Source organism: Scophthalmus maximus, chromosome 16 (assembly GCF_022379125.1).
Source record: "Scophthalmus maximus strain ysfricsl-2021 chromosome 16, ASM2237912v1, whole genome shotgun sequence".
NCBI lineage: Eukaryota > Metazoa > Chordata > Actinopteri > Pleuronectiformes > Scophthalmidae > Scophthalmus > Scophthalmus maximus.
In genome coordinates this window covers 11013954-11025787 of record NC_061530.1, presented here as the reverse complement: position 1 = coordinate 11025787, position 11834 = coordinate 11013954, and the positions used below count along the sequence as shown (strand labels likewise).

The 11834-nt window shown below is 44.5% G+C and overlaps 1 protein-coding gene and 1 long non-coding RNA gene across 11 annotated transcripts in view; one reads left to right on the top strand and one right to left on the bottom strand.

Annotated features, from left to right (window-relative positions):
- Nucleotides 1-81: 81 nt before the first annotated feature.
- si:ch73-103b11.2 (myosin phosphatase Rho-interacting protein) overlaps nucleotides 82-11834 on the top strand; it is a 45985-nt gene continuing 34232 nt past the window's right edge. For 5 of the 10 annotated variants that reach the window (XM_035612634.2, XM_035612636.2, XM_035612632.2 and 2 more), the window contains exons 1-3: nucleotides 87-1005; nucleotides 3672-3749; nucleotides 5293-5358. In XM_035612634.2, the coding sequence (XP_035468527.2) occupies nucleotides 886-1005; nucleotides 3672-3749; nucleotides 5293-5358 (264 nt within the window). In that variant the 5' untranslated portion in view covers nucleotides 87-885. Of the gene's footprint in view, nucleotides 1006-3395; nucleotides 3487-3671; nucleotides 3750-5292; nucleotides 5359-11834 lie in introns of all 10 variants that reach the window. The other 5 variants (XM_035612639.2, XM_035612641.2, XM_035612635.2 and 2 more) reach the window with 4 other exon arrangements.
- LOC118287457 lies at nucleotides 6968-8914 on the bottom strand. Its single transcript, XR_004785667.2, has 3 exons — nucleotides 8711-8914; nucleotides 7947-8029; nucleotides 6968-7796 (listed from the first exon to the last, which is right to left on the bottom strand). It is a non-coding gene; the product is annotated as an uncharacterized LOC118287457 (long non-coding RNA).

The window sequence follows — 11834 nt, the reverse complement described above, 5'->3', positions numbered from 1 at the left end:
GGTTTGTGGGCGCGGTTGCCCGAACGCGATTGGCTGCGGTGGCTGTCACTCGCCGGTCCCACACTCTCTCCGCGAGCACCGCCCCGCCCCGCGCCTCCGCCGACTGGCTGCTCGGCCCGAGCGACGCTTTTCACGAACAACACCAACCGCAGACTGCGCACCAGCGACGGACCCGAGCCCACGGATCCCCTGGCATGACAGCTGCGGTCGATGGCCCGGCTCGAGTTGGACAACGGTGTTTCGGCCTCGAACGGAGACGCTTAGACGCGCGTGAATAAGACTGGACGGCCATGACCGCGGTATCACTTGTTAGATAGAAACAAACACACACACACACACACACACACACAGAGAGAGGGGGAGAGGAGGGGGCGCCAGAGTGGACTCCCTCTCTCGGTCGAGTCGTTCCGCCCGATGGAGGCAGACGGGACCCTGGCGGCGAAGCTCGAGGGCCCGGAATGTCACCTGTGAGACGTCGCCACCTCGCCGGAGGACGTGAGTGAAGGAGAAGAGCCCCGGCGCGCACTCTCTCTCTCTCTGTCTCTCTCTGTCTCTGTCTCTCTCCGACAACTTCTCTCTCGACTTTCTCCGCGAGCTCGCCTCGAGCCGTGGAAAGAGGGAAAAGTTAGCAGGTCGGCAGCGGACCGCTCGCTCGAGCATGACCGTCATCGACGTCACCTAACGAGCGGTGGTTGTCCGCCGCCTCAGGTGCCCCGGGACAGGTGACCGGCGCTCCCGCGAACGGACTATTTTATTTGAACAACTTCAACATTTATCCATCCGCACGTTGGCACCAGCACATCTGGCCCCCGGGGGCAAGACACAAAACAAAAGACTACCCGGAATTTTCTCCTTTCTCACCCGCCGCCCTCGTCGCCAGCAGCCATGTCGCTCAAAGACAACCCCTGTCGGAAGTTCCAAGCCAACATCTTCAACAAGAGCAAGTGCCAGAACTGCTTCAGGCCCCGAGAATCCCACTCGCTGAACGACGAGGACTTGAATCAGGTGAAACACTCTGGGGCTTGTTATAATGATCAGGTCGTACAGGATGTGATGTCGCCAGTGTAAATCATATCAATGGAGACGTGTGATGTGTGTGGCTGAGTGCGATGTGCACGTTTCAGTGGGCTACTCCTGTCAACAGACCGTGAAGGTCAAAGGTCAGGTTAATTGGACATGATGAGTTTCCAGCTCGAAGGCACTTATTGACCTTAATTCATGCAGATGTAGGCCTCGGCCCAGCCCCATGCCTCCCAGCACAGTGCCCTGCTGGCAGCCGCTTGAATCTGGGTTACTGTCATTGCTATGAAACCTTGCTCTAATGTCCAATGCCATAATAATAACCTTCTTCTGGTCTTTTGCCTTATTCTTAGAGCCAACACTGTTGCCTCCAGTTGTCCGCACTCGCAGGTGCTGAGGATGGCGGTTGGAAACACACAGGTGTTTTCCCACAACACGTGAAACACAGATGAAGATATCAGGTCACGGTGGACAAACACTGTCGGCCTGTGTCATGGTCATTCCCTCTGTGTCCGGACACTTTATATGAATGACACCTCTCGAGCTGGTCATATCTTCTACACATATTCCTTGTAATGTTCTCCGTCACGACCAGCGTCTTCCCGGATGGGATGAAAATAATGTTTTTAAAAAAAAATAATCTCTACTTCATTTGTTGTCCTTTCTAGAGCTGCAACACTTAATCGATTAGTAATCGACTACTGAAATTAATCGCCAACTATTTTGATAATCGATTAATCTGTTCAAGTAGTTTAATGAAAAAAATAGGTCAAAATGGAATGATTTCAATTTCTTAAATGTGAATATCTTCTGGTTTCTTTGCTCCTATATGACAGCAAACAAAACATCTTTGGTGTGTGGACAAAACGAAACATCCTCATGGGATGACATTTTATGGACCAAACAACTAATCGATTTATCGAGAAAATAATCAACAGATTAATCGATAATGAAAACAATCCTTAGTTGCAGCCCTAGTCCTTTCCACTGGAATTTCTGTCCCACTACGCTATCAAGCTTCACCATGTGATGACTGCACTTACAGTAGTGAGTGGGTTTCATTTTGCTGTCAGGGACGGACGACGTGCAGATCATGTTGTTTGTCGCTTAAAGGTCCTGCTACAGGACGATACACCGAAAGGCCTGCGATTCCCATTCTGTGCGCACTCAGAGCCAGAACTTTCGTCATTCCTCTTGCCTCCCGACCAACTCACCACTCAAAAGGCCCAATGCGATCGGTGCAGTATTACATAGCTGTTTATGATGGGAGGGAATAAGAGGTTGGGGGGGCCATTGCGAAATGGACACACGCACAAATTACTCTGTTTTAACCGCTGGACCATTGAAGGGTGAAAAATGACCTACATTCACCACGTCTATTTCTCTCGCTTAGGAGGCCCTGCCGTCCTGACTGCTGTCAGGTCGTATGAGGAGAGATGGGACGTTTCTCTTAACTCTGCTGAGTCTCAGTATTTCTCCTTGGGGTTGAGACCGATGTTACACTGGATGCTGCTGGAATCAATGTGTCAGCTTTTATTCCCCTCCCGACCTTTACTGCAGCCCCATTGTCAAATAACTTATTGTCTCATCTGGAAGGCGCGGTTCCTGTGTGCCTTCACCTTTCATGGTTTTCAGAGGTCTATCAGAAGTTGTTTCTGGTCTGCTCAAACTCTTTGTCGGTTCGAGGTCGTGGTCGGGACTTATGATTGAAAACTCCTGTTATGTCATTTTGTTTACGGAGTCGCTCAGCTGAGAAATGTGCTGTACCTCCTGTAATCAAAGGGAAAGAGGATTTTATGGTGGATTATACTTGGCTTTACATGGGATGAAGTTATGACTGTAATCAAAACCACCAATAGAGGAATGTGGAGGTGCCAGACGGCTGTAAATGTCAGAGCCGCTTGACTTAATTTGTAGGCTACTGTTCACAGAATTGGGAGTGCGGTTGAATTACGCAAGCGACTTAATTTGTTGAGGTGTTTAGGTGTAAGTAAGAATTGGGCATAAACGCTCTGTAAAATGTGTGCTCCTTAACGCAGAACCCAACAGTGGTAATGCTGGGCATTTTTCTTCTTCTTTTTTTTAAGCTCAGCAAACAATTGCTGACTACTAGTGTGGCTACAGTTCAAGTATGCACCAGAACTATTTAAGAAAGACTGTCAGGCCAACTTGTATTTCTCAGGACAGAGTTTGAATTGCAAATCTGTAACCACAAAAGCTCCCAGGCTCTGTGCCACTTTTCTCTCCTGTTTCTCATCCACTGTTTTTCTTGCTAAATGTTGCCTCTCGCTGCCCCCTCCACCCACCAGTCCACCCACTTAGAGGATCAGAGGGAAAATCATGTGTGTTAGCCTTTTCCTTTTTTTTTTTTCCAGGGCAAGCATGGTGCTCTGGAATACAGCCAGCTGGAGAACGTAGCCTGCAGTCAACTCAAGGCAGCTAGTGACTAATACACACCTTCAACATGTGTGTGTGTGTGTTAGTGTAATGCTGTCTGTTATTGAGTCACAGTTTGCAGCCTAAACTAGGGACTAGCCTTCAGTTGTACCTACAGTGAATTCATACGTGCATTGCTGAACTGTCAGTCGATATATTAATGTCTCAGTTTTTGTGTTTGCTTTAAACACTGATTGTGTTTTCCCCCTCACCAGGCAAAACCTATGTATGGAGGATGGTTGCTGCTGGCACCCGAGGGAACAAACTTTGACAATCCCTTACACAGATCTCGGGTAAGTGCTTTCACAAGTGTTTACCTTTGCTGGACTTGAAATTAATTACATTCAGAGGTGGGCTTTGTGTTTGACTTCCGTTTAATGGAGGAACGTTCTGTTCACGTAAACGTCACGAACCTCTTGGATACAATATGGTATCCTTGAGAGGAGGCAGCTGTTGTTGACCCGTGGTCTGTAGCTTCTGTTAATAGCAAGACGATTTTTGTGTTAAACCTATGAGATAGATTTAGTTTAATTAATTTGAAACCTGACAAACAGGAGGTGTGTTGCAGCTTCTGTGGCTGTTTCATGGACTCTGCAGTTCCTTGTGGGAGGCTCCGAAGAATCCCCCTTTTCAGGCAATAATGAGTCTCGGCATTGACTTTATGTCATGAGTCCTACTCCCCTAGAGCATCATGTAATGGGAGCCTTGCCCTGTCGCATGACTTCCTTTATCAGCTCCAGGATTAGACTGTGGTGGTGCATCCCAAAGATGAGTAGGGAGAGTGTGGGGGAGGAGAAGGAAAAGTCCCAGTTCTCACAGCCACACTGATGGATTCCATATGGGTTTTAGGAAAAAGCACCTCTGGATCCTTCAGCTCAACTACTGTCAACAGTCTGCTGCTGCTGCTGCTGCTGCTTTGACATCATCACTCGTGTGCTCTGCCTATTCTTACAATCAGTTTTTCACTGTCGGGCTTTAATTGGTACGTATTGCTGAGGCAAGCACTGCTGGTCAGGTTTGGACTGACCAACAAAAAAATGACAGAGAAAAAGTGCTGATGCGTTGGACGAGTCATGTTTTAGGACGACTTCAGTGTGACAGGTCTGTGGCCCAGACCTGAGGGTGGGGCCTGTATAACTGATCTTTAATAGCCCCTTGTAAACACCACTAAAATTCTCACTTTTTAAATGAAATATGAGGATATGACGTCAGTGTGGCTTTTAGATCACCTTTGCGGGTTATCGGCAGCTCTATTGAGACCGTCTCAATATATCATGCATCAGCCTTTGTTGGAATCGGAGCCCAGGTAATTTAACACTGAGACAAAACGGTGCATTAAGATGAGGGAGGAGTGGCTGATGGAGCCAATGAAGAAAAAAAATCAATGCAAACCGACATTTGCACAAGTATTAACAGAAATACCAAGAGATGAAATGACTCCCCTATGTGTTAGATTTGACCTTTTTGAAATATGATGAGTTTAATCTTCTTCAGTAGGCTGGGGTCCATTTACATAGACCAGGATGATGTCAGATATCAGTTCACATTTGTATAATTATCTTGTATAACATAACCTATAATTGATATAATATCTATGATATCTGCGCCCTGAGCATGGATCATCCTCCAAATGACTAAATATATTGCTGAGAGAATAATAGGAATAGATAGACAATGATAGACCTTTTTTATCGTCACACCAATCAGCCCTATTTATAATGATTTAAAATAAAACCTATGCTTAATGTGTAATTTTGCTGATGTTGCTTCATCCAGAATGCTGATGTGGTCCTGAGACTGAATTTGTCTTTTTTTTTTTTTTTTTAATCAATACAGAAATGGCAAAGGAGGTTCTTCATCCTCTACGAGCATGGCTTACTTCGCTATGCTCTGGACGAAATGGTGAGTCAAGGCTTTTTTTCGAGCCAGCTGTTGTTTCTTTATTTGCCCTGAGTAAAAAAAAAAATCCAAATACAATAAACCCATAACATAAATGCTGATATTTAAAGAACGTCCTGATATCAATAGCTGCTGGTGTCGTCTATTTGAGCAAATTAAATACAATGCTATACATCAGTCTATAAAAGGAGTTGGTCTCCGTGAAAGCTTTTTATATGTAGATATGTATTAAATCAATTGGGACGTCTTTTACTGACTTCAAAAGATTGTGAGTCGATAGTTTATTACTCGTGTTCTTATCTGAGGCCTGCATGGGGAGTGTGACGGGCTCATTGCCAGGTGACCAGGAAGTCGCCACACCGTTAACACCCGTGCTCTTTTGCATATTTATTGGTGGGTGTGCTAAACACTGAGCTAACTAGCACTGCAGTGTCAAGGAATGGAGTGACGCTGCTTGGTGTTGATACAAAAAGTCATGTGACGAGCTGCGTGTGTTTTTTTTAGTGGCTAATACATTGTGCAAGAGCCCCGTGGCAACTTCCTGTTCTGAAAGAAAAACTGGAAAAAACACTCAAAGCCTGGAAGATTAATGTCCTCAGTGATCTTAATTGGTGCAAGTAATAGAATATCTACAGTAATAAAAAAAATATATCAAAAATCCAGATTAACGGCTTCGATTGTACATGTGTTTTGTAGGTCAAGTATACATAGTCCTCTATATGCTGTGCACCATGTGGGCACACTGACTGTATATTGATTGACCCAAAGCGGTGCATTTTTTTCTGAATGTGGGATGTGCTTTGAAATAAGATGAATGTAAGCAGAGGTAGTGGGAACAACACTTGCTTCATTGCTTTTGACCCTTTTACTGCATGTAAAATAAAAAAATACAAACAATTAGCTTGCAGGGATCATTAAGTACCTTTTTTCTTTTTCTGAGCCTGATTCTGGTCGTGATGTGGACGTTGTTGCCAGAGAAGGGAGATGCTGAGACATTTTATGCAATAAAAGCCCAAGCATTTTTCCTTTTCTGTCACTTCAGTCACCCTAAAGAAATCTGCCACGTGTTGAATGGCTGGCCAACTATTTGTATTGGAAGATTTGGAAGATCTTTCTTCTCCTGGCATCATATTTTTCAAAATATTGAATGAATACTGTACCGTCTTTAATGTCCTTCTTAAACTGGAGCCAATACATTGTATTCGCGAGGCGCTGATGGAGGATGATGACATGAGAAGAAGGACGGATGATGTGTTTACAGGGCGAGACAAAGGAAAGAGGCGGATGTCTCCTTCCATTCATCGCTCTCTCTGGATGTCACTCTTCAGCTTTTCATCTCCCTTCTGAATGAAGGATCAAAAGGGGGGGGGGCGCAGCAGGGTCTGGAGCTGGAAATTTCAAGTGGCACTAAATATAGAACCTCACGATTCACATTAGAATAATTGATTTGTATTGAACAAACTTGACTAATTTGCATACATATCTGGCACAACTTTTGAGCTGCTTTACTTGAATGTGTTTGCGTTGAAAATGGACAGCTCAGTTGCACATTACAGGATGTTTCAGATGGCCACAATTAACATTAAGTTCAAGAAAGAGACTGACACTAGGATCAGTTTCAAGCTTTATTGTGAGTGACATCAGGTCAAACCAAAAGACTGCCAGCTTTCGCTAGTGCAACATTGTGCCAGACCACATCAGAGCTCCCGTCGCAGAACACTGGTTGGGGTTGTAGATGACGAGGTGCCCCTCTGTTTTCCTCTTGGCCTAGTTTTATGGCTGTGTCTTGGCTCTAACCAAACCCAGATGGGCTGTGGTCCCAACCTGCAGGATGTGGCATGGCACTGGGGGAATGGAATGTGTTAGAAAGAGCCTGGGAGAAATCGCAGCTCTCGGAGCAATCGATTTTGGGGTTGCCCACCTATGGTGAACACCCAACGTGACGCACCACTGCCACCAACGTTCTGTGCAGGAGACACGTGGTGAAAAATAAGAGAACCTAGCAGCAGTACGAGCAAGATAAAGGGAGAATGTGTTCTGTCACTATATGGAAGGATGGAGAGGGTGTATAACTATGTGCTGCCATACAAGTCTAATGTGTCTAATCTTTCATTAGCTGTAAATACACACAGAAAATGCATTTAGTCACAAAATCCAGTATTAGCTGAATGTACAAGAGAGATATTTTCCCAGAGACTACCAATGCAGTTATTTCAGCGGAGTGTTGCCAAGGCAACATGTTTTGTCCCTTTGTCCAGCAACAGTTGGCCATGGCATGTGTAGCGTGGAACAGGGTTATTCTCTGTATTGTAGAAAGATCTGGCTGTCTCTTTTTTGACTGTAGGGATACAGAACAGAACGCTCTGGAAGCGAAGCACAAGTGTGTGGGCTGAGGTTGTCTCTAGGCTCAGTCATATGGTGAGCCAGCCTTTCTGCAGTTGCTGTAGAAGGGAAAGAAAAAACATCAGACACAGCGTAGAAACAAATGTGCAAGGCTGGATTGGACAGAGTCGTAATTTGTGCTGAGCTGCACATGTTTCTGTGTGTGTGTGTGTGTGTGTGAGTGGGTGGGTGAGAGAGGGTGAAGGCACCTGGGACCGAGGGTGCTCGACTGCAGAGGCCCTGTCAGCAACAGGTGTTACGGGGAGAAGCCGTAGATTTAAGCTGCCCCTGGCTTTCGCAGAAAGGACAAAATTAACATGAACATAAGTCACCCATATACAGAAGTGTGATTGTCCTGTTCAAAATGTTTAAGTGATGTGAGAAACATGCATACACTACACAAAATCCATTATCAACTCATGGTGGGGGCAGGTACGTGGGTGTAAAGAACCTCTCCCGCTCCGCGAAGCCACTTTGATGACCTCAGTGCGAGTTAAAATAATCACACCTACACTCTAATAACTTCTTCACTCTGCGGTCCCAAATATCCCACACAACACCTAGCTTGGTATTCACCATACACTGACCTAATTGTAACCTCTTGTTGCTGACACATTCACACACAAACACCTCTTATCCCCTCATCATACGATCTAAACTGTTTTTTCTTTTCTTTACAACGTCCTAATCTCTGTTGTGGTCTCTGAATCATAGTCTCAGTTTTTATTATATCACTTAGAAGGTTTTTGCATTGACAGTCTTTTATAACTGTTGTTGTAGTTTGCTTGCAGTGTTTCCTAATTTTATCCGAAGGCCGTTGCTGGTGCTTGGAAAAGACTCTGCACTTTGCGTTCTCATGCTGGTCAGTTAATGTAACAAGCCCAGTATACCTGCCGATAAAATGAGACTACCTATTGAGTTGCGGTACACAAAAGGCCCATTCAGAGACACTTTGAATTGCATTTGCTCTTACACTGTATTGAACCTTTGTCCACCCTCTGTATCACAGCTATAATCCTCGTAATTCCAACAAGAACATGATGTTCTCATGACGTTTCAGCCGTTGAAGTCATTCTCCTTTCATCTTAGCTCAAATAATTTCCTGTGTTTACTGGAATTCAAATAGTCGACCCTCTACCCCACAGCACTGTCCAAGAACTGAGCGTTTTGACTTACGTCCTTTCATGTCCCGCACATTTGAGCATTCCTCTAAGTGGAAGTCCACTATTCTTAGAGTCTCTAAGACATGCTCGTATACCACCTCAGCCGGTGTTTGCCCCCGGACTTGTGAGACATTTTGACAGGCTGAAACGGGCAGAAACCTTCTTTCTGTTCTACCCCAGTGAGACATGAAATTAAGGGCTATTTTCAGCCAGTTTTGAGGACCTTTTGTCCCGTGTTGGTTTGGGAATGAGGAGAGCTTTTGAACTGTGGATGAGTGGGCAAGGCCTCTGAGCTGTGTTGTTGCCTCCTGGAGCTCTATGCTGAGAATAAGTGGAGGCTGACCACTGCACCACATCAAATTAGGGTTACTCATGGGGGAGTTCCTGTCTTCCACTGAGATCAAATCACGAGTGGAGGTAGAAGTAAATACATACCAGTTTGTGTCACAGCTCACATTGATAAGATAGACTAAGCCTTCCATATTGGATCAGTGTGGATTGTTTACTTAGTGTGGGTCTTGGGTGAGGCGTGTGGTGGTGTAGTAGAGATATGGTGCGTGAGAGTCTTCTTTAACCCCTGCCCTTCCTTCCCCATGGTTCCAGTAGGAACTGATCTGCAGGAATGTAAACAGCCATGGATTACAGTGGGGTCACTGTTCCTATTGCACAATGCCACAGAACCATGGGAACAGCCATTCATACAGCTTGTAATCATCAGGGTCTGCAACACTGTCTGCCACTCAACCTAATGGCAACCACACATCCCAAAGCTGTCACCCAGTGTAGTATTTACACAGAACATCCCCTTGTTTTTGTTTTTGTGCACAGAAATGGGGAACATTTGTGGGTTCCCAGTTCCGAATCCCCAATTCCCTATGGACGGTAGATCTTGTCATGACCATCTCTGCTGTTGGCCGGGGGAGTCTGACCACAATGGGCCTCGGTGGTAGTTTGCAACACGCAGAACATTTTGTTATCATCTCCAGTTTTAGCAACCAACCACATGTGCAGATGTTTGCGACCAACAAGTAGGAATTGAAAGTGCAGCACGGAAAACGAGAGCCCTCACCAGCTTTCCCACACACGAAAGGAGGAAATTCCTGTAAATATTTTGCTCCAACGAACCAAACTCCTGTTCTAATAGCTGTGTAATATTCAGATTTTCGTAGATATAAAATCCATTTGATTCATTTTCACTTACATGTGACAATGCCTCATCAAATCATAAATTTATATTAGCAAAATTTGTGAAATATTTGTTATCGATACTTTGTCGGATGCTGCGATTTATAAACTAAAAGTGCCCAGAGCAGACTGCTACTCTGCTACTCACTTCAGGGTAGTGGAGTCTTATCACATGACCAGAGGAGAGTCGACCGGCAATGCAGAGTATTTGGTGTCAAAGTGAAAGGCAAAAGCGCATATTTGGATTTCACCTCAGTGCTAAAAAGGAACCTGATGACATTTACAAGGCAATTTGCAAACCTTGTCTGATGAAGGTGGCGGCATCTGGAGGGAACCCCTCTAATCTTTACACACACCTACAAGGATATCATAAAAGTGAGACTCCCCGCAGTCAAATCCAACATTAAAGATCAAAGTAAGTGCTTTACAGATGTTGAGCCGTCACATCTTTTCTTGTAAAATGTCCAGTGTAATCGGTAACACAGATTTTATAACCCTGTTCGGAAATTTCCACACCGTGGCATCCCTACTGTCTACATCTTAAGACTGTCCTCTGTAGTGTAGGCCCAACTCATGAGCAAGATCCAGTGTCGAAAGATTGTTTCACAGTTATCTAAAAATACTGCCCCACACCCACACCTCCCTGAAAATAGAGCTTTATCCGGACACGTGTCATTGTATCTTAGTCAGACAACATGATGGTTTATTATGTATACCCTTGAAACTTAAGATAGGACTATGTTTAGTTTTTCTTTCTATATGTCAAAGGTCCTTGGCAAGGCCTTGTTCTCTCTAACCAAGCACCACGTATTGTATCGTACTGATAGTTTGATCCCGTGACAGATGACTGACCTGACACAAGACACAACAGACGTTGCTATAGTTTCTAGACAAATCAGACCAGCAGCAATTTGGTTTTCTGAAAAGTGATCATGCATCCTGCCTATCAGCTCGCCGATCAGCTCACACTGATGAAAAATCAAGTCTTCCAAGAGAGTCAATATGCATGTCCAATTTCCAACCGAGTACCATTCTGCATACCAGTCTGGCTCTCTGCTGGCCTTTTGGTCTGACTTTCTGGTGTCGTCATATCTGTGCTCTTTAGTTTTTGCCTTTGCTTTAGTCACCACACCTTCCCGGATGTGGCTGAGATAGAAATCTTATCTCCTCCACTTGTTCACTGTTTGAAGGCTTCCATAATAAGAATTACAGTAACTCTGTCAGGACGAGGTGTACTCTCTAAACATTAAAGTCCTGAGCTTGGCTCTGCTTTGGTCAAATTTTTTTGTCTTTATCTTTAAAAATGTAAGTTAAAGCTGTCACTTTCTTAAGTGTACACACATGCCCAGAACCACGAACCTGTCTGATTTTGAAATAAACCTATTCTTGTTGTAAACTCTTATATATCAAATGTGAAGGACGGGGAGACATTTTGAGTTTTCTGGCTGACCTCCCCCTCTCTGTACTCCACCCCCAGTTTGCCATTTATTGTGTGAGTGTGTGTACAACAGCCAAAAGGCTTAATGAGTCTAAAAATACTGGCTTTCAAATTACACGTATTAAATTCTAATTACAGTAAATAAAACAGCATTGTCCCCCCCAGTTTGCACACACATGCACAGATTAAGGAACTAAGCTGCCACTCTTGGATTTAATTGAAAATAATAAAAAATGTCCATATAGTTTGGTTTGATTTATAAAACTCATGTGAAAATGTGACTGAATTCATTCAAATAGTTTGTCCTGGAA